Genomic DNA, 24647 nt, shown 5'->3' on the forward strand with positions numbered 1-24647 from the left:
CCCGTTTCAAAAAATCATTCACAAAAAAATTTGTTGGGTCGGGTTATATTTAACCCAACTCATACACCGGATATTCCATATTTAATAATTTAGATATTTAGAAGATTTATAATTATGATTCTCATATCATCTTTGTTTGATTTGTTTTTAACTATTTTGAATCATCATATAATACATAAAGTAAAAAAAAAATCAATTTTTTTTTCTGTATATACTGTGATTCGAAATTTTAAAAACGGACATATATTATCCAATTGACAAAAATGTGTGTTCAACGTTCTACATCGATTAAAATATTTAGACAATGATTCAGAATCATATCATAAATAAGAACATTAATAAAATAAATGAGTTTTTTGGCCAGACGGGTTTGGCGGGACGGGTTTTTTAATCAACAATAATAAAAAGATTACAATATCATTAATCCGCCGCTTTAATACGGATTAAATCCTTTTTTTTGTAATACCACAAATATTAGACATATTAAATCAGTTTCATTTAGAAAAGATTGTATAAAACCAAAAATTGTCCCATGGTATAATGTTACTTAATAACAATATTTATAAAATTTTAAAATAGCATTAACATGCCGCTTTAATACATATTAAATTTTTAGTTTATTAAAATATAAATGTTTTAGAGAATGATATGATTTGTAAACTTTTATATATAATAAATAATCATTAAATTTTAAAATAAAAACAAATCATGGGACGGGTTAAGAAATTACGGAACGGGTTATATTTCGGAAAGGATTTATATGGCGGGCGAATTTGAATCAATATTTATATACCGCTTTAATACGGGTTAAATCCTCAGTTTATTAATAATTGTCTCGTGGACTCGTTGTATATCGTTACTTAATAACAATTGTAAACTATAATATAAATAAATATGTTATAAGGAGATATAATTTACAAAATATTTTTATACTAACTTTAAAACTAAATCATTCCGCGGTGTACCGCGGGTTAAAATCTAGTTGATAGAAGTATTTTAGATGTGACCTTGGGCGATGGACACGCTTAAAACCGATTATATATGAAACTTGATTGTGCGTGTCACAGAGACCAACTTATTATGATTTATGTTTTATTAAAAAGTAATGACTTCAGCTTTCAATTATTTGACGCTATTCAAAGAGAAAACATATTATATTTAGGTAATAAACAAAGCAAGATCAATGAATGGTATATATTTTTTTTAATTATAAAAGACTACTTTGTTTCATTTGCCTCTCTGCACTTTGAGCAACAATGGCATCAATGATCACCGTTGACTTTGAAAACTGCTTCATCTTCGTCCTCTTATGTCTTTTGTCACGCCTCTTTTACGATCTTTTCTTCAGGAAACCAAAAGACTCACGAGCTGGCTGTGATTTTCCTCCGAGCCCTCCATCATTACCGATCATTGGGCATCTTCACCTTATCCTCTTTGTTCCAATCCACCAGTCTTTCCAGAAAATCGCATCCAAATATGGACCTCTCCTCCACCTCCGCTTCTTTAACTTCCCCATAGTCCTTGTCTCCTCGCCCTCAATGGCCTACGAGATCTTCAAGGCCCAAGACGTGAATGTCTCCTCTCGCCCTCCCCCTCCAATCGAGGAGTCTCTCATTTTAGGATCGTCCAGCTTCATCAACACTCCCTACGGAGATTACTCGAAATTCATGAAGAAGTTCATGGTCCAAAAGTTGCTCGGACCGCAGGCACTCCAACAGTCGCGAAAGATCCGTGCAGATGAGCTGGATCGGTTCTACAAAAACCTGCTTGATAAGGCGATGAAGAAGGAGTGTGTTGAGATTCGTAATGAAGCAATGAAGCTCACTAACAACACCATCTGCAAGATGATTATGGGGAGGAGTTGTTCCGAGGAGAACGGTGAGGCTGAGACAGTCAGAGGCTTGGTAACCGAGTCGATTTTCTTGACAAAGAAACATTTCTTGGGGGCCATGTTTCACAAACCGCTTAAGAAGCTCGGGATCTCATTGTTCGCAAAGGAATTAATGAGTGTTTCCAACAAGTTTGACGAGCTGCTGGAGAAGATTCTTGTTAAACATGAAGAGAAATTGCAGGAGCATCATCAATGTACTGACATGTTGGATATGTTGTTGGAAGCGTATGGAGACGAAAAGGCAGAGTACAAGATCACTAGAGACCAAATCAAGTCCTTGTTCGTGGTAGATGTTCCTCTCATTAATTATGTGGATTCGTAAGCAAACAACATTGGTTTTCCTCACTACAAAATGTTTACTTTTGGCAGGATCTGTTCAGTGCCGGCACTGAATCCTCGGCGAACACTATACAGTGGACCATGGCGGAGATCATTAACAATCCTAAGATTTCTGAGAGACTGAGAGAAGAAATTGATTCTGTTGTAGGTAATATAAGGTTGGTTCAAGAAACTGATCTACCGAACCTCCCTTACTTGCAAGCCATAGTCAAAGAAGGGCTACGATTGCATCCTCCAGGACCTGTGGTAAGGACGTTCCAAGAAACATGTGAAATCAAAGGATTCTACATACCGGAGAAAACACGACTTTTTGTTAATATTTATGCTATAATGAGAGATCCTGATTTCTGGGAAGATCCTGAGGAGTTTAAACCAGAGAGGTTTTTAACTTCTTCAAGATTAGGGCAAGAAGATGAGAAAAGAGAGGACATGCTAAAATACATTCCTTTCGGTAGCGGAAGGAGAGCTTGTCCTGGATCACATCTAGCTTATGCCGTCGTTGGAAGTGTAATTGGAGTGATGGTGCAAAACTTTGATTGGAGAATCAAAGGAGAAAAAATCAACATGAAGGAGGGTGGAACAATGACGTTGACCATGGCTCAGCCTCTTCAGTGCACTCCTGTTCCTCGAACCCTAAACACTTAAACTTCATGTCTACAAATTCCCAATAATTCTTGAATTGGAGATGTCAGCTTGCTTATGTTGTTTCAAACAATATCATGTTCACACATGTTTCCTGATTTCGTTGTTACCTTTGGTTTGGTTCAGTTCTGTTGTATGAAACTGTAAACATTTCTAAATGTTCATCATCTTATGTCTCCCATTAAAAGTTGTGCTTTGTCAGTATGTGTTATTGGGCACAATTTATTTTTCTTTGGTAACCAGGGATGATCCAAGCTTTTACCACCTGATTAACCCAAGCTTTTTCCACATGATTAATCTCTTTAGTGTGAGTGTAAGCGCCATCCAGTAGTTTACTCACCAGCTTTTCTAATGGGTCTAAAGCATGACAACATTTTGATACGTGATTAGAGTTTTATTGTTTTTGGTGATTTTCCATTAAATTGTTTTGAGGCTTTTCTTTTTAAATTTCGTTTGAGTGTTTTCCATTTTACATTAGAATTATGATAGGAATATGTCGTGACCTATATAAGGGGTTTCATGGTAATGAAAACTTCAACTTCCAAGAATTAACCTTAATCTCCAAGAGAGCTTGGGGTTCAGAGAAAGCTAGTTTTAAATCTTTTTGTTCTTTAGCTTAAGCTATTCAATTCTCTAAATCACTACGGCACCTGTTACTAGAAACACGTCAAAGGCTTTGGCTCATATCACATTTCGACTGACAAACGAAAAGTGATTACATAATTCTACGCTTGAGGGAAATTGATTTATAACCTAGACCTACATACAACTCCTCCGAAAATGGAAATTACCACTAGCCTTCTACTAGTTAGTAGACCATTAGAGAAAAAAGAGTTATTTCAACTCATAAGCTTTCATTCATTTCTGGATTGCTGGTTATTTGTACTAAACATGGTTAATCGACGTAGAAGCCTTTGAATCTCGTTGCCTCACCATTCTCGTTAGAACTACTCCTCTCCATGATCATCTTGCAGATGTTGATCTTAATGAGCTTCATCGCTTCCTTTCTAATCTCAATGCTCCTGTTCATCATCTCCTTATCAAGCAGGCTTGTGTAAGACCTCACGTACGAGGTTTTATGTTGGAGCGGACCCAGAGATTAATTTTACTTGGATCAATAATTTTTTTAAAAGAAATATTATATAATTTATTTTATATTACATAAATACTTTAAAAATTATTTTTATAAGTAACTAGAAAAGGTATATAAAACACTGTACATCAATATATATATATATATATATATATATATATATGATAAAAACATGTATTTTAAGTTAAAATGGTAAAAGAATAAGACTACGAATACCAAGTTGGATAGTCAAACTTGAGTTTGGGGTATTAAAACACATAGAATTACCAACTGAGCTATTAGTACTTTGAGATTTTTACATGCAAAAATAACTATTTGATTATCTTAGGCATGTCAACTGAGCCACCTTCTCTCTAAGTGGGTCTGCCCCTGGTTAGAGATATATGATCAAAACTACTAAACCCTCCCAGACCTTGCCTTGAGTTTGTTCTTGCCTTTTGATGGCCACATCTATCCTATTTGGTAACTTACTTTATTGGTCTTAGCATTTTGTTAGTTTATTTAGAAACTTATAAAAAAAGCTATTTTTAAAAAATTCATCATGCATGCTCTGAAGTTTTATGTGATTTTTCATCTTCTTGTCAAGCATTTTTGTTAATCCAATGTATTAATTACGAGAGGTTAATTTATACAAGCCTTCTTGGCTAACCTCAAGCAGGCTTCTGTAAATCCTCACGAGGTTCTTATGTTGGAAATTTATGATCAAAAGTCAAAACTACTTCTTTCCTGAACTCCCTCAAACCTTGCCTTTAGTTTGTTCTTGTCTTTTGATGGCCACATATACCAATAGGTAGCTTATTTTACGGGTCTTAGCATTTTGTTAGGTAATTTAGAAACTTATAAATATATATTGATAAAAATTAAAACAACCCGACCCGTTTTTTTTTTATTTTAAAATTTTTTAACTAATATCTCCAAATTGTTATAAACCATATGGATGGACTCCATAACCGGCCCACGACCCATTAGGGTTTTACCTTATTCTCTGTATCCTGCTATTATCCTTGTATATATATCCCCTTTTCTATTAATGAAAGACACATGCTCGGAAAAAAAAAAAAAAAAAAAAAACCCTAACCCTAAACTTCACGAGCCCTAGCCACCCAGCTAATAAAACCCGTCGCCGCCTTCGTCCGTTTTCCGATCTCATAATCTCTCTTTCACGTCGAGGTAAGTAACCTCGTACTTACAATCAGTCGGTTGTTAATGCTTTAATATCGATTGTTTATTTAATTATATCGTTATACGAGATCTGTTGATTAACGCTTGAATATCATTATGCGTCATTGGTTCATCTGAGTTTCACATAATATAGTTTATTGTCATTACTAAAAAGCATCTACGTTCCATCTTTTGGTCAATATAGTCATGCTGCATTATTTTATTCTCATAACGAAATAATATTTTATTTCACATGTTTGAGTCATAGATCGATTAATTCACATACATCTAGCATATTGAATTTATTATTTAATTCTATTCAGATGATACCGTTCGCACTTTATATACGTCTGTATAATTGATTCATCGTTAACTTATGTTTCTCTGTTATATACCATAAATCATTATAAAGAACCTGTTCGTTTAATGTTTTACCGTGACGTGATTGTTTATTATTTTGATATTTGTTTAACATCTGATTGCGTAAATTTGTTTTGATAAAAACTAAATTTATTTGTATAATTATATAATATATATATTTCAAAGTTTTATTATGTAAATCGTATTTAACCTAATACTGCACAGATTGAATATACTCCCACAAACGTTTATTAATTATTTAATCTATGATTTAGTTTGGTATATTAGATCCTCACGTTGTATTGAACTATAAAATATAGTTATTTGTTCTATATTGATTATTACTTTATATTAAGACTCATTTGTCAAACGTAATTGATTTGGCTGTATAAGAACTGTTTATGATAATTGACCAGAGACTAATTATAATAGTTGCATGATTCGTATTTTGTTTTATTATACGTTTGAGTCATAAACTGATTGAAACTTTTAAGTTTAGTATACTAAAATTATTATTTAATTCATCACGTCATTGCTATAAATTTAATTCATAATTGAATTATGCTTAACTGTTCTAAGACCGAATATTACATATAGTATTCCTTCTAATTATATTTGAGTATTGATCATTGTTAATTTGCCACTAAGAGTCGTAAGTCAATCGCTATTACTATTTACTTACGTATTAAAATTGTTTATAATAATCTGTGAATGGAAAGATGTTTAATGGCATGATAGATTGAATGTTTTAATATAAACCCTAAGTTAAACCGAAAGTAAACTGAAACCCTAAATCCTAGGTTAAACCGGTTTAATAAACCCTTAGTCATGGTTTAAGATCAACTTTCCCATAAATAGAAAGTTCCATATATGGAAAGTTTCCAGAAATAGAAAGTTTCGTAAAATAGCAAGTTTCCCAAAATAAAAGATTCCCTAAAATAGCAAGTTTCCCAAAATGGAAAGCTACCAAAATAGGAAATCCCTTCATAAGGAAATATTCCAAAACCCTAAAGTACACGTTTGTTTAGGATTTCTTTTTAGATGAGAAATAAAAATTTTCCATAAAAGGAAAGTTCCATATAAGGAAAGTTTCCATAAATAGAAAGTTCCATACATAAAACCGAAATCCTAGCAAAAACCCTACTACTATAAATCGCGGATGCTAAAACCCTAAAACTTAACCGCGAAATCCTAATATCCTAATCTAGTATGATCCGATTGTTTGGTTGTTGCATACTAGATCAATCTTCTAGGGTTGATTTCATCCATATATATATATAACATGATTGTTTAGAAAACACTTGCTGAAGACAAGCATGGCTCGGTCTCAAATACCGCATGACTTGGTCTAACCGATTACATGAGTTCTCATTTAACTCTATATATTATAGATATCAGAAATCAACTATTATGAATACACGGCACTCAATGCCTCTGGTGACAATTATTTAAAATGGGCTTTGGACACTAAGATTGTCCTAAAGGAAAAAGGACTTGGTGAATCTATTATAGAAGGAAACAATGTCACCAGAAGAGAAAGATATAAGGCGATTACTAACATACGCCATCACCTCAATGAGAGTCTCAAAATCAGTACCTCACTATTAAGAATCCTCTGGACCTCAGGACAGAGTTGAAAAAAAAAAAACGGTGCTATTACCCAAAAGCCCGATTCGATCGAAAGAATCTCAGATTCCAAGAATTCAAATCCATGAATGAGTATAACTCAGCACTATTTAAAATAGTGTCAATAGTGAGATTCCGTGGTGAGGAAATTACTGAGAATGACTTGCTAAAGAAAGCATTCTCGACCTTTCACACAAACAATATATTGCCTCAGCAACAATATCGTGAAAAAAAAAAAAAAAAAAGTTTTTACCACATATGCAAGTCTAAACTCTTGTTTTGCTACTTGCTGAGCAAAACAATGAATTATGAATAGTGAAATGAGACCTCCTGGTCCTACCCCATTATCAGAAGCCCATTGGGCTAAAGAGCCTAAAGAGACTAAAGAGTCTAACCACGTCCAAAGAGATAAGTATCATGGCAATTATAATTTATATGATCAAGGAAACCATTCATATGGTTAAGACCGCCGACCCGACTTTGGTCGTAATCGAGTTAGAGGCCGTGGTATACCCAAACCACAACACTCAAATAAACTTGTTTGCCACTGATGAGGAATGGGGAAACCATTGGACTAAGACGTGCATGACTCCTAAGCATCTCATTGATCTCTATCAAGAGAGTTTGAAAAGAATCTAGAAGCTCATTTCATCACAATGGTGAAGAAGATTTCGACCATGAGATAGATGACTATGAGACTTCGGAATGCCAACGAAATATCCAAAGACATGGTTGATTAGCCAAATTGCGGGTATAGCTAAATTTAGTGAAGGCTAAGGGCAGGCCCATGGCAGGCCCATATTCCCAAGGGCACGCATCCTCAGATGCTTCATATTCACCCAGCTCAAAGGGGCCTTGTTGAGTTTCAAAGAAAAGTGTTTGAATGGTTTCCACATTGAAACTAAGGGTGAAGGGAACAAAGGATTCCCATATATTACTAAGAGCACCCAAGACCATGAGAATGTCTTAGAGACTATACCCGCGTCATAGACCTTTACTATGCCGAGGTCAATATGATAGAGGCTAATACAGTAAACAAAAGGGTTTACTGAGAAATTCACTAATGGCATGACCGGATTGGCCAGCCTGGTTCTAACATGATGCGTAAAGCTGATATTAAAATCAAAAGGGCACACTCCTTAAGGACCTCACGTGTGCAGCATATACACAAGGGAAACCCATACTAAGGTCATCACCAGTCAAAGCAACTAGAAACTTGGTGTTTGCTAGATTGCTGGCCCAGACCATAAGTCTATGAGCCCACATACTTAAGACTTTATGGCTACAGTATGTCCATGAGGGGGAGAGTAGTATACCCCGTGGCACATGTCCATACTTGAACTGACAGTAGCTGCTTGGGGACACACAATATTACATGCAACAAGAGCTTATACGCATCAGGCCATTCTAGTGAGCATAGATATTCCCCATCCCAATTGCTAACGGGTCATGAGCCAGACGTTTCCCATCTTAAGACATTTGGGTGTTCAGTCTATGTACCCATTGCACCACCACAGAGAGCAAATGATGGGACCTCAAAAGGGGATGGGAATATACGTTAACAATGATTCTCCCACCATCATTAAGTATCTCGAGCCAAAGGCCAGATTCAAGGATTGTCATCTCAATGAATCCGTTTTCCCAACACTGGGTGGAGAGACTAACAAGCTGGTCAAAGAACTTACATGGAATCAAACATCCTTCACATGGCAAGATCCTCGGACTCCATCAGAGATCCAAAAGACTATATATCTGCAAAAGCTAGCTAAAACAGTTGCCAAGATTCCTATAATTCCAAAGAGAGTAACAAAATCGTACATACCAGCTTGTAATGCACCAGTACGTATTGATGTTCACAAGGAACACAATCAAGTTACTACAGAGGCTACAACACGTAAGAAATGTGGTAGACCCAAAAGGTTCCAAAGACAAGAACCCTCGGAAATCAAAGAAAGGTGCAAGGGAAACCGAGAAGGTTCAAGAAACCATAGACATGGCCGGCTAATAGACATAACCCTAAGGTACCAATCAATGAGGTTTGGGACGCCAAACCTCAAGGTCCTGAAGGTGTAAAGAGATCTCTATAAACTATATCATGTCTAGAATACAATGGAACCGAAAAGATGTCGACATCAATGATAAAATATTTGCGTACAAGGTACCAACTGAAATGAATGAGGATCAGGAGCCCACGTCTATACTAGAGTGCACTCAAAGACCTGATTGATTAAAATGGTACAAGACCATAAAACGTGGAGCTAATAATCATTAAGAAGAAGAATGTGTTTGGTCCAATACGAAGGACACCATTCAATGTAAAGCCAGTGGGATAAATGAGTCTTTGTGATTATGTGAAATAAACATAGTGAAAGTGTGATATATCAGACACGGCTTGTCGCACAAGGATTCACACAAAGACCAGAAATGGAGGAGATATACTCCCCTGTGGTGGATGCTAAGACATTTAAATCTTTGCTAAGTCTGGCTATATAAAAGATAAAGATTTGCGGCTAATGGATGTAATGCCTGCATATTTATATAAGTCCACTGGATAATATATGAGATTACCAGAGGGTATTGAGCTCAAAGATAAGAAAGATTCTCGAGAACAGCACTGCATAAGGCTGGACAAATCCTTATATGGACTGAAACAAAGCGGACGTATGTGGTATAACCGGTTAAGCGAATATCTCATCAGAGAAGGCTATAAAAATGATCCGATCAGTCCATGTATTTTTATCATAGCAGTGTATATAAATGATTTAAACCTCTGGGTAATCGACCAAACAGTTAAGTATATCTAAAGAAAGAATCTGAAATGAAAGACCTAGGCAATAATTAAGTTCTGTTTGGGATTACAACCTGAGTACGTGAATAATGGAATCCTTGTGCATCAAATGGCATACACTGAAAGAGTACTCAAGGAGATTTAATAAGGACCAGGCCCGCCCATTGACCAGGCCCGCCCATTGACCAGGCCCGCCCATTGACCAGGCCCAATGGTGGTGAGAAGCCTCAGATTGGATAGTGATTCATTCAGTCCGGAAATGCCATACCTCAGTGCCATAGGAGTTCTAATGAATTTGGCTATACTAGACCAAACATTTGTTTTACCGTGAGTCTCCTGTCTAAATTTAGTTCATGATCAACCCAAAGGCACTGGAAAGGGTTAAAGGAAGGTTTGGCTAAGTTTTAAAGTCTATTCTTCCTGCGTTGTTTACTTGGGTTTTGTTCTATACTGATCTAACCAAAGAAGGGCCAGTTTGCTTTGATTTAGTTTGATTTGCTGATGCAGGTTATTCAGAAGATCAGATTATGGCATGGTCAATGAATAGGAACTACGTGTAGCTTGATCCCTTCCACGGGTACGTAGGCAGCCTTCCTTAAGGCGCAGCTACTACTACATCAAAGACCATCATATTTGAAGGCAACACAGCCTGTATTGCTCAACTCAAGGATGGCTACATTAAGAGAGACCGGACGAAGCACATTTTGCCAAAACTCTTATTCACTCATGAATTACAGAAGGACGGTCAGGTCAAAGTTCAACAGATCCGGTCAAGTGAGAATTCAGCCGACTTATTCACCAAATCATTGCCGACTTTGACGTTCCGGAAGCTCATTCATCAGATCGGGATGCACGGACTTAAGGATCTACAGTGATGCTCAAATCAGGGGGAGTAATGCGTGTTGTACTCTTTTTCCTTTACCATGGTTTTGTCCCACTAGGTTTTTCTGGTAAGGTTTTAATGAGGCAACATTCCCCAGCGCATTATAGAGATCCCGGTTTAGTATCGGGCACGGTTATGTCTTCCAAGGGGGAGTGTTATAAACCATATGGATGGACTCCATAACCGGCCCACGACCCATTAGGGTTTTACCTTATTCTCTGTATCCTGCTATTATCCTTGTATATATATCCCCTTTTCTATTAATGAAAGACACAGTTCACAACACAAATACATTAATTAATTTTCCAAATTAAAAATCATGGCAAAACCAACATAACTCATATCAAAAAATCCAATTCAACTTATTAAAAATTAACCAAGATAAACCAACAAATTATCTAACATCTTAAAATCCATGATTTCATCATACTAAAATTAATAAAATAACGCCAACGAGACCCTAGATCATCCTCCTCTCCTCGCCATGATTTTACGGTCACGCTTTATCTTTAACTGCACTAAGAAAAGAGATGCATAAGTATTTCAATAAATACTTAGTGAGGCGATCCTCCCATCTACGAGCTATACACTCAAGCAACTAAGATCACAAATCAAAACATAATTCATGAAAACAAACCAAACCAATGACAATCACCCATTGACACAGCCTGGATCCATCAAAAATCCAGCCTATACATCACAAGAAACAAATCAAACAATCTTAATCGTTTAGATAAGCTCATGGTTACACACTCACCTTGAAACAAGGATGATTTTCGAACCAAAAGCAACAATTCCACAACTACCAGTGACTTTACAGTCACCAACAGTAGCTCAACTCTACCTATAACCAACCACAACAACCAAAACAACATTCAACCTAAACTGTAAAATTATGGAAAAATAACAGAACGCTCAGCCTGAAAGATGTGATCACAAAATGAAATCAACCGTCCACTTTCAAATCCCACCGTTGAAAATCTTCCCCTTGATGTTTTGAAGCTACCTAAAACATTTCGTGACGATCTGACTGAAGGTTCACTCGCAATCTTTCTTTGAGTACACGCTAGTCTAAATCACGTTTAAAACAGAACAGTTCACGAAAACGCTAGTAGATGTCAGATATAAGTCAGATTCTTCACCGAACGGCAAGAACCATAAATGCCTACTCTCTTTAAAAAATGTTAAAGCGAGATGAGAGAGAAGTAGAATCCAATCCGTTAAATTGATTTAAATTGGTATATTACAAGCAAACGTAAAAATGTAAAAAGAAATGACATTTTTGTTATCATTTCGAAAAGGAAGGAGGTACATTAATTATACTTACCCCTAAAAGTATACAATTCCTATAAATTTCTTTTTTAGGGTACCAATATTCTAATTAGTATTGTTAAATGGTACATTTTAACGATTATCTCAAAAATATACTTATATTTTAATAATTTGAATATATCGTATTATTATACTACCATAAGATCAATGATTTCACGTGATATTTACTAAAATGCAACTTGAATTATTTATAGTCTAATAATCGTAACACTGATCGCATCAATTATAATAATAAATGATGGTTGGTCATTTTGCGTCTTCGGGATTGAATTATGAATAAAATGCAATAATTTAGCATGCCAGATTATTATAAAATGCAACGCTAATCTCGTTTCCAGATCGTTATAAGATCATACGATTGCTAAATCGAATCGTAATAACTGACTTATCAATTATAATAATAAATGATGGTTAGTCTTCGCATCTTGCCTCTTATCAAACAGGGGGGTGACATTGGTTAACTTCTCAAAATGGGCTCTTCAAAAATTATTAAGAAATCAACTCTTGCTTAAGTTTAAAATAACAATATAATCCAGTGTCAATAGTCATCGCTCGTTAGAATAACACTTGAGAAAATACCATATAAAATGTTCTAATCTCTAATTTGGAGAGATGTACATACCTAGATATATAACCTCTTAATCATTCAAAACATTTGTATTAATTTTATAAAAAAGATCTTATATACCTATAACCTTAAAAAAATAAATATAAAAAGGCCCATTTTTCTTTTAATAATTAAATAGGCGTATAAACATTATTTCTGCTAAACACGTACTCTCTCCGTTTTCGAATAGTTGTCGTTTTAACTATATACACACAAATTAAGAAACTATTAATGTTGTTAGTTTTTCAATATAAAAATATCATTAATTATCTATCTAAACATAATTTAACCAATAGTAAATCAAGTTGCATATTAAAAATAAAAAAGTAATAAATTTTGCATCGAAAACTGAAAACGACGACTAATTAAAAACAAAAAAATTTCTCTAAAACGACAACTATTCGAAAACGGAGGGAGAACACTTTTTTAATTTGGTTAACACCTAACGCTTTTTAATGTTAATTTTGTTTAATCAATATTGATTACCATTAATGAGTCAAATGTTAATCAATGATTATCTTTTGATTTAAAGCTCTATTCGAAATAACTTCACGGGATTCTTCATGTCGTTCTTAATCTATACTCTAATTTCAATAGCTGCTACTTCAATTTCATCTCTAAAAACTTGAATCGCCAAGCCGATGTTCTGTCTAAGGAGGCTCTCCTCCTTTGTTGTACGGAAACCAATTATTAAGCAATATCAAACGTTTGTCCCAAAAAAAAAAGGTCATCTAGATGGGAAATTTGGAAAAAAAAAATATTTCTTAGCAATCTGAAAAGATCTTATATATTAGTGTAAGATCAATCATTTCACGTGATAGATTCTATAATGCAACTTGATTTTTTCAATAGTTTTCATATCGTAATCAGATTATATTACGATCTTCTTATATGATTTCAATGTTGAATTTCCCGTTATAAAATGCAACGCGATTTTTGTTTATAGTTTTCACCGTGATATATTATAAAATGCAACCCTTTTTTACTGGTTAACAGATACTCCATCTGTTTCATTATATTAGATGTTTTGGAGATTTTATTTTGTTTCATATTATAAGATGTTTTGCTAGTTTCAATGTGAATTTAAATGCATTTGACAATTTATAACTATTTATATTTTGCCGTCTTTTTTTATCATTGATTGAATTTTTCTTAAACTAAATATAAATAATGTTTTTAAAAGAAAACTAAATAATCTAAATATGTGTGCATTTACCTTAAACCTATTATATATTGAAACAGAGGGTGAACGGGATTTTTAATACTATTTGTTTAATAAAAATACTTGGGTTCACCCTTAAGGGTGAATGCTTATATTCACCCATTTTATTTTAGCCAATCAGAATTTGCCACCTAATAATAATAATAAAAATTTAATTTAATTATAAAATCTAATTTGTCACTAAAACAAAATTATGTATCGGTTTGGGTTTATTAGAAAACGTCAGGGTTTAGTTTTTATGATTAAACGAGATTAAATATCGGTTTAGATTTATAAAGGGATTTAGCTTTTACAATTAAACAAGTTTAAATATCGGTTTGGGTTTTGAAAGTATGATTAGGGTTTAGATTTTATGATTAAACGAGGTTAAATCTCGGTTTGAGTTTATAAAAAAATTTAGATTTTACAACTAAACGAGGTTAAATGTCGGTTTGGGTTTAGAAAGTACGATTAGGGTTTAGATTTTTAACAATTAAACGAGGTTAAATATTAGTTTGGGTTTATAAACGGATTTAGATTTTGCAATTAAATGAAGTTAAAATATCGGGTTGGGTTAAAAAGTACGATTAGGTTAGATTTTTTAACGATAAAACGAGTTTAAATGGCGGTTTGGGTTTACAAAGAATAATTAGGGTTTAGATTTTGTACCGAGATTATATATCGGTTTGGGTTTACAAAAGAGTGGTTATAGATTAAATTTAATAATTAAATGAGTTTAATTTTTTTTATTATATGGCCAATTCTGATTGGTTAAAATAAAAGGGGGTGAATAAAAGGATTCACCCCTAGGGGTGAACCCAAGTATTACTCTTGTTTAATCAATATCGATTATACGATTAACATCAATGAATCAAATGTCAATGAAAGAGAAAATGTGGAAAATATACATATAACTTTTTCTTTTTGGTAAAATACTTATATTTTAATAATCTGAATATATATATATATATATATATATATATACCTTTATAGTATTTTCGAACTACATTTGTTAGCGGATGGGTCAAACTGTGATCAGAAAAATTTGGTATCCGACTCGGATATTCCATACTTAACATAGATCGTGTCAAAACATATCCAAAATAATGAACCAGATATTCTATATTTAATAATACCAGATATTCTATATTTAATAATATAAATATTTAAAAATATGTTTAAGATTTAAAATTATGATTCTTCTATCATCTTTGTTTGATTTTTTGAGAATGTTTTGTATGATCATACAATACATAAAGTTAAGAAAAATATACAAAAAAATTCTGCATATATTGTGATTCGAAATTTTTTAAAATGACATATATTACCTAGTTGATAAAAATGTGAATTCAACGTCCCACATCTGCTAAAATTTTATAGACAATGATTATAAGTCATATTATAAATAAAATTAAAATGAATCCAAATTTGAATGAGCAGGAAGCTTAATCTAATAAGCATTCAAATTTAAAAGTTTGTATACGGTTTAATTCGGTTTTTCAGTTAAAGTGTTTAATTTTACTGGAAAAGTTAAATTTTAAATTTTTAAGAACTTTTATATATTATAATTGATATATTTAAAATCAAGAAAAAGTTTATAATATATAGACATTTGAACGTATAAAAAATTTATGCTTTATATTGCGGGACGGTTTATATGGTGGGATGGGATTATATGACGTGAAGAGTTATATGGCGGAACGAGTTTAAATCAATGTTAATAAAAATCTAAAATATCATTTATCCACTCCAATACAGGTTGTATTTTTATTTTATTATTTTTAACACCACCAATATTAGACATATCGAATCAGTCTCATTTAGATAAGATTGTATAAAACGAAAATATTGGTCTGATATATTACTTAATAACAATTGTAAGCTATAAAATATAAATATTTTATAAAATGATACAGTTTATAAATTTTTATATATAATACATAATCATTAAATTTTGAAAAATTGATACTTTTATAAAATAAATTGTTCGACGGTTAAAACCTAGTTATTTTAGTATAAGATATATCATTTCACTTGATGATCAAAAACAGAAAAATGGGTAGAAGAACACTCACTTTAAAAAAAAAAACACATAAAAAACTTTCACTTTTTTTTGTTGGTTTTTAAACTCTCATCTTTTCATTAATAGTAAAATAAACTTTATTATTAATAAACTCAATTTAAATTCAAACAAATCGTTATATTAAAACATAATAAAAATAAAAAAATTTGATTTAGGATTTTTCTTCTAAAATTTTAGTTTACAATCTTTTTCTAAATTGAAAATTTTTAAGTCATGATGTAAAAAAGTTAATTGTATTCGGCTGTGTTACAAAATTCATCAATGTGAGACTAAACAGATCTTGTTACGAATAATATAGAAATTCTTATATTGAACTGAATATGAGTTTATATTAATATAAGTTTATTCTATTCGATCACAAAAATTGTCGAACGTGAAACCTAACCAAATTTTATAATACTACGAAAAGTACATGAGTTTCCACATCAAAATATTTTCATAGGACAAACTAAATAAGACTTACTAAAAGTTAATATTTCTATATACATATTACGATATACAAAAAAAAATATATAAATTACATATAGTTAATAATTATTTAACTATATTTTTATCCGAAACCTGAAAACTCGAACAAATAAATCAGATGTGCTATCCTATAAAGTTTTACAGTTTATATAACATAACTTCTAATGGTAACAAAAGTGATTTGCCTAATCTTAACTAAATTATGAATGAATTTTTATAGCGCAAAAACCTTAATTTTAGAAATTGTTTTTTGCAAATTCGAATTTGAAAAAAAATCATAATTAATTTTTTTTGTTTCTTAGTGTTTTAATATAAAACTTTTAAAAAATTAAGTTGAGTTTATTAATATTAGGGTTTATTTTACCAATTATGAAAAGATAAAGGTTTAAAAACCCACAAAAAATTGAGGATTTTTTAAATAGTTTTAAGAAAAGTGAGAGTTTTTTTTACCATTAAAAACAATGCAACGTGAATTTTTGTAGTCTTCATATCGTAACAACTGATCGCATGTATTATAATCATATATATGAAAGGAGGTAAACTCTCTCCATCCTTCCGCCACGTCAACAATTTAGGCTCTTCTGGAGATGAAACATCAGCTTTATATTCTTCCAATCAAAACATTTCATTAATATGACTCAGCTTTCAAATTTTACACATCAACTTTTAATTATGGGCCATATGTGTTTACAAATCTATTAGAGTGCAATATTAATGGGTCGAGCCCATTTCAGTGATGGGTTAATGCTTCTAAACCCAACAAATATTCTAATTCTCCACAAGGCTTTAACAAAAAAAAATAACCAAAACTTACAGACATAATATATTCTTTTCATACATCCCGATATAACTCTAAAAAAATAGTCACAAACAAATGTCCCCATACCACTTCGTAGCTTAGTTATAAACACTACCAAAACCTAAATTTAAAAACAAACAATTTAATATTTACCAAGGGGCAAGGAACATAAAAAGGATACAAAACCATTATCATGTACAACCTACACGAGAATTAAAAAATGAAAACATTAGATACAACTCAAGTTGACAAAATCCATATACACAACATTGAATAGTTACTCACATGAATTATCACTGAGGTGGTGGTATTTGGATTAACTGTCAAAACACAAATACTATGTATTGTCCTTTCAATATCATCTCATACTGCTTTTCAACTTTTCCTATCAATATACAAAGTAAAAGTCACTCAGATCTAAAAAACCAAGAATCATCTGTACCACATACTCAAGCAACAAAACAAGCCTCCTTCTCAACAACTAAACGCATTAACGATTACCAATCTGTTCGGTTTTAGGCTTCCATATGACTTCAAAACAAGCCTTTTCAGCATTTTTAGTTATTCTTCGTTCCTGCTTTAGGTCCATATACTGCAGCTAGAACTTTTGTATCCCATATATATGAAAGTTGGTCAACTCTCTCCATATGAGTGACACGTCAGCACTTAAAAGAGTGTCAAATGTCCAGATAGAATTTAAAGCTAAAAACCGGTGTTTTTACGCCTGACCCAAACCATCTGGTCCGACTCATTAATGTGCGACCCAGACACTTCTCCGGTTTAGGTTTACTATTAATATCCGTCAATTTTAAAACCAGAAAAAAACCATATAAACCTGCCATTAACCCGCGATCCAGTGAATTGGTTGAACCGGCCGAGCCTGGGTTAACAGACGTCATTTGATACTGTTTTTTTTTGTAGAAAATATAATGTTTTTGGTTTTTAGTGTATTCACTATTCAATTATTTTAAGAACTTTTTTAATTCTTCGATTTTCTCAAACGGTTTTTGTTGGATTTAAAAATTTTAATCACTCTAATATTATTGTTAGACTTTATATTTTGTTAAACATGGTATGATTAATTTTCTTTTTTATAATTATAAAACTATATAATCTCTAAAAATATTAAATACATTAAACAAATTTGAATCAGTTGACCTGTGGTCGAACCTGGTTGACCCAATGACTCAGTGAGTCAAAAGGTAGTCCGATTCACCATTCGGGTCGGGTTTAAAAATATAAAGTTAAGTTTTACCTTTCATTAATCAATACACTTTTACCACTTAGATTTCATATTATCATGACCGTTAAACTTCTCCTCTATCATTTTAAAACATCGACTCTTCATAAGCCATCATTCCCAAAGCTAAAATAAGTTTTACACTCCATAACCTCATAGCTAGCTTTATATGCACCAAATAGTTAAAGGTAAGTTTATCAAGGAGTTTGTAAGGTTATTATAAACGTTTATGTCTACATTGTTTTACTAACATTAATATTGTTCGAACACTTAACTGATCAAAATGCACAAGGAAAAAAGAAAACATGAATAGAATAAATTGTAGCACACAACGTCATTCATTTTTGTTCTTACACCTTCTTATCCATACAAAATAAAATTGTGTGTATGTTTGTTGTAGTTAAATTGAACAAAGTGATTGATTGTAGGTTCTATGTGGCAAATAGTAGTTTCATGAATTGGCTTGCATACATGAAGCTGAGTTCTCGGGTTTAGAGACAAAGTTAGCAGAAGGTTTAATTAATAGAAACACAACCATAAGCAATATTATTCTTCTTTCGGGTTATAGATGAGGTTCAAATTATTTTGGTGAAAGAGAAAACTCGTGATGTTGTTTTACCTCAAACTAAAGTGCACAAGTAAAAAAAAAATACATGGCAATGTTGACATTATGATGATAAGAACATATCATACATTGATGACCTTTTCTTATTTTGAATTCTCTTAATTCTCTCACAAACTTAAGAACTCTATTTTAATCTATAATTTGTACTTGTGAATTTTACGAAATTTATGAATTATATGATATAAAATTTAATAGCTTTCATACTTTCATGTGAAAGTAATTTCAAAAATCTACAAGTTCCTAGAATAAATGAAAACTAAAAATAATACTGTAAAACATCATAGCTAAACATAAGCCCGCGCGTAGCGTGGAAACTCACCTAGTAATAAATGATGGTTGGTCATCTTTTTTTTTTTTGGTAACATGGTTGGTCATATTGCGTATTCAGAATTGAATTATGAATAAAATGCAATAATATAGCAAGACAGATTATAAATTGCAACGTGATAGATTATTATAAAATGGAACGCTATTTTTTTTTATCATTTCCAGATCGTCATAAGATCATGTGATTGCTAAATTGAATCGTTATAACTAAACTATATCAGTTATAATAATGATGTTGACTACGCATCTTGTCTCTTGGGAAATGAAAGAGGGGAGGTGGCATTAGTAAACTTCTTTAAATTAGTGGGTTCTTTAAAAAATATTAATAAATTAACAAATTTTTAAGTTTAAATTCATAATTTAATCAAGTGTGAATAGTTAAACTGGTATAATTTTGGACAAAGTTTAGAAATTGCCGGATCAAATAACATTTGGATGAGTACCGTATAAACATGTTATTGTCCCTAATATGAGGGGATGTACGTTTAGCGCCTCGATCGACACTACTAGTGAGCATCTATATCTTTTCTCGGGCCCGCCAAGGCCCTACCCTTGTCCGGCAGCTGGTACGCTACTTCTACTTCCGAGAAACTTTAAATACTTGTTTACCAATTCTATAAATCACCACATGATATTTCCCCGTGTTTTTTATCATTCACACGATTCTGACAATCACTTTCTAGAAAATCATCCATTGAAATACTATATTTCCTATAAATCTAAAATCATCTTATATATATATATATATATATATATATATATATATTAGTGTAAGATCAATCATTTCACGTGATATATTATAAAATGCAACATGATTGAACAGTTTTCCTATCGTAATCAGATCATATTCTGATCTTCTTATATGATTTCAATGTTGATTTTCCCATTATAAAATGCAACGTGATTTGTTTATAGTTTTCACACTTAATGGGGTTTTCAATACTATTTGTTTAATCAATATCGATTATACGATTCACATCAATGAATCAACAAATGTAAACGAAAGAGAAAATGTGAAAATATACTTTTATCTTTTTTTGGTAAAATACTTATATCTTAATAATATATTTTTCTATAATATTTTCGAAGTACAATTGTTAGCGGATGAGTTAAATTATAATCCCTCAAATTTGATATCTGATTCGGATATTCTATACTTAACATGGATAGAGTCAAAAAATATCCAAAACTATGAACCAAATATACCATATTTAATTATATATATTTAAAATTGGTTAAGATTTAAAATTATGATTCTTCTATCATCTTTATTTGATTTGTTTTTAACTGTTTTGTCTCATCATAGTATACATAAAGTTAAGAAATTTTAAAAAGGGACATATAGTACCTAATTAATAAAAAATGTGTATTCAACATCCCACATCGGCTAAAATATTAGACAATGATAATAAGTCATATTATAAATAAGATTAAAATGAATCCAACTCCGAATGAGCAGAAAGCTTAACCTAACAAGCATTCAAATTTAAAAGTATGTATATGGACATACGGTTTATTTCGGTTTTTCAGTATAACTGTTTAATTTTACAGGAAATATTAAATTTTAAAAAACATTAAACTCTTAAATATTATAATTGATATTTTTAAAATCAGCAAAAAAGTTTATAATATTATGTACATTGAAAAAATAACACAGGACGAGTTATATTGCGGAACGGGTTATATGGCGGGAAGGGTTATATAGAAGGACGGGTTTAAATCAATAATGATAAAAACTTAAAATATCATTAATCCGATGCAATACGGGTTATATTCTTATTTTATTATTTTTTAAAACACCAAAATTAGATATATCGATGTATATGATAGTATAAAATAAAAATTATGACCTGATATACCATTACTTAATAACAATTGTAAACTATAAAATATAAATGTTTTATAAAATGATACAATTTACAAATTTTATATATAATACATAACCATAAAATTTTAAAAATCACTACGTTTAAAAAATATGTTGTCCCGCGCGTATTATAATAATAAGTGATGGTTGGTCATCTTACGTCTTGAGGATTGAATTATGAATAAAATGCAATAATTTAGCATGAAAGATATAAATTGCAACGTGATAGATTATTATAAAATGGAACGCTATTGTCTTTTATCATTTCCAGATCGTCATAAGAACATGTGATTGCTAAATCGAATCGTAATAATTCAAATATATCAGTTATAATAACAAATGATGTTTTGTCTTCGCATCCTGTCTCTTGGGACATGAAACAAGGGAGGTGGCATCGGTAAACTTCTTTAAATTAGTGGATTCTTCAAAAATTATTAATAAATTAACAATTATTTAAGTTTAAATTCATAATTTAATCAAGTGTACAAATATTAAAAAAAGATATTTCTTATAGGTTATTGTACTAAAAAAAACATTAAGTCACATATTTTTGCAATATTTTACCCTTCACCTCTAAAAATGCAGAATAAGCCTGTGAAATTAAAAATAATACGCAACATAGCCCTTATACATATATATGTCTCTCTACGGTTATGTGTATTACTATGTTTATCTAACATTCATGTCTTTTAAACACTATTTAATTTTTTTCCTATTTTTACATAACTAGTTCTAATGAGTTATAGTTTCAAAATAAATCTCATAAAAACATTGGAATATCAAGTCTCTTTATCATATCTTTTTTTTTGCATTAAAAACTATTTTTAATGTATTTTTGTTATAAAAAAAAAACTTAAGATTAAATATGCTATATTTTGTAGTATATAATTCATGTTGACCAAAAAAATGTAGTGTATAATTACTAAAAATATTAAATATATACTAAAATAACAATCTGAATATATACCTCCGAGGATTATATCTTGTTATCATCTTTCTTTGAATATATTTTACATCTATAATCATTTAAAAATATTTTAAAAAGATTACTTCTAATCATGATGACTATTTGTTGGGTACTTTTTTCGCTTAGGTTCGAGTCGCTTTAGCATAATCTTTTTAGTTATATTCATGTTATTTACATCGTAATGTTTTTGTTTAGATGATTGGTTATTTTACTATTTTTTGTCCATCTAACACTCATGTAATTTTACTCTATTTATTTATATATTTTGTTACATAAGTGTTGGTTTTCTTTTGTTATTTTCATGAATTTTAGGTTTACAATGAATAAAAATAATTTAATTTTAAGAACCAACATTATTTTCTGCTTAAATTATTTCTTAATATACATTATTTTAAATTAAAACAATTGTATAATTCTTTGTACAACTCACGATTTTTAGTATTTTAAAAACATTTATCTAGAAGACGCATCTCTTTATTTCTTTTTCTTTTTTTATAATTTTTTGCATTTCTAGGAAAATAATTTTAATGTATGTGTGTTCTATAATAGTTGAGATACTAAGTTTACATAAATAATATCATGTAGGAAAAACCTAAAACTCTGTACTAATCTATCTATCTAGTTGAAATATTATATTAATGTATATCATATAATTACTAAATATATAAAATACTGGCATAAAATTTAATAAAAAGAATTCGAATATACACGATATTTTCCTTTGCGACAACGCGTAGTGCTTGAATCATAGTTTTTTTTTTTTGTAGTCATCGATACTAAACTTTTCCGTGCTCTCATACATTGTAAAGTAATAATGTAAATATTGCTTGTTAAACTTTTTTTTTTTTGTTAAAGTATCGCTTGTTAAACTTGTATAACTCTTGAGTACAATTGTGTGATATTTATACACTGTTAATCCTAATTAGAAAAAAGAAATTCACACCAACAAAGGAAATATAGAAAAAGGTAAAATAGATCCAACATCATCTTGAATCCTTTTATTTTAGCATTCATCTTAACTTTTTAGTGACCATAATTTCCAGAATCCAAACAACTTTGGTGGACCCTTCATATTTTTCTCAGATTGTCACATGTTTATAGAGACGCAAAAATCTCTAACTCCAATCAAAATACTCAAAACTTTAGGTTTCTCTTTAATTTCTTCTTTGACATATCCACACAACCTAGGAACCAATAATTTTTGTTTTTTTTTTTAAGACCTAGGAACCAATAATGCTCCACTACACAAACTCATGCTCACTAACAGACTCAGGCTCATGTTAGTAAAAAAAGTCTATCTTGGCGCGTTATAAACAAAGGAAATTTTTAGTGAACATATATATGACTCTGCATTGCCTCACAAGGGATTCAAATCACAATAAAAATATTTGTTGTTGCTGATAAGTCGAAATGTTCTATTTTTTTATAAGACAACCTTTGATTAGCCTAATCTATAGTATATAATTAGAGAGTTCTCTCTCCATTTAGAATGTCCACCTAAGCATCTACCTAAATAGGACTATTTATTTTTCATTAAAATCTATATATATATATATATATATAATTAGAGAGTTCTCTCTCCATTTAGGATATCCACCTACGCATCTACCTATATAAGACTATTTATTTTACATTAAAACAAATTTAAAATGTTCATTTAGTGCATATTTATGTTACCTATAATTAATAAAAATTTTAATTAAAATAAAAAACGAATAAAGTTAAATAAATGAGATGATCAAATAATAAAAATAATACTATGAAAATGTTTATTAATAGTAATAATATATTTCAACTTTTAACAGATACAAATTAAAAATGATCATACTTCAAATTTTTAAATGTGTTAACAAGTTTTAGAATGAAACTAAATTTTAAATGTATGGTAGAATAAAACTAAATTTATGTAATTATAATGTAAAGTTTAAAACAAGAAAACAAAATTGAAAGTGAAACATTAGTTTCTAAGAACAATATACTACATATTTTTATTTATTACTAAATTTTTACTAAATTTGTAATTTAAGACGATTATATTGTAACAGTCACACTTTATCTTGTGAAATTATAAAAAAAAAAAAACCTTGAAAACTTTAAAACATTATCATCCATTTTTTATTAAATAAACAAATCATGATCACATTATTAATGAGTTCCACAACAAAATATACAAAAATTAATATGTAAGCCGTTAAAAAAAAAAGTGATATATAATTTGTGTATCATATTCTCAAGTGGAACTACAATTTTTTAACATGATAAAAAAAATAAAAACAAGTTTGATATTTCATCAATTGAATCAAATGCTTTTAATCCAAAGATTTGAGTATTGAAAGATAGTAATTAAG

At 30.9% G+C, this 24647-nt stretch overlaps 1 protein-coding gene across 1 annotated transcript; it reads left to right on the plus strand.

Moving 5' to 3' along the window:
* Window positions 1-1222: 1222 nt before the first annotated feature.
* On the plus strand, window positions 1223-3073 carry LOC9299915 (cytochrome P450 705A5). Its single transcript, XM_002863793.2, has 2 exons — window positions 1223-2177; window positions 2261-3073. Exons 1-2 carry the CDS (start codon window positions 1257-1259, stop codon window positions 2873-2875), a joined length of 1536 nt encoding a protein of 511 aa, XP_002863839.1. The 5' UTR covers window positions 1223-1256; the 3' UTR covers window positions 2876-3073.
* The last annotated feature ends 21574 nt before the right edge of the window (window positions 3074-24647 follow it).

The sequence above is a fragment of the Arabidopsis lyrata genome (assembly GCF_000004255.2).
Source record: "Arabidopsis lyrata subsp. lyrata unplaced genomic scaffold ARALYscaffold_8, whole genome shotgun sequence".
NCBI classification, from domain to species: domain Eukaryota; kingdom Viridiplantae; phylum Streptophyta; class Magnoliopsida; order Brassicales; family Brassicaceae; genus Arabidopsis; species Arabidopsis lyrata.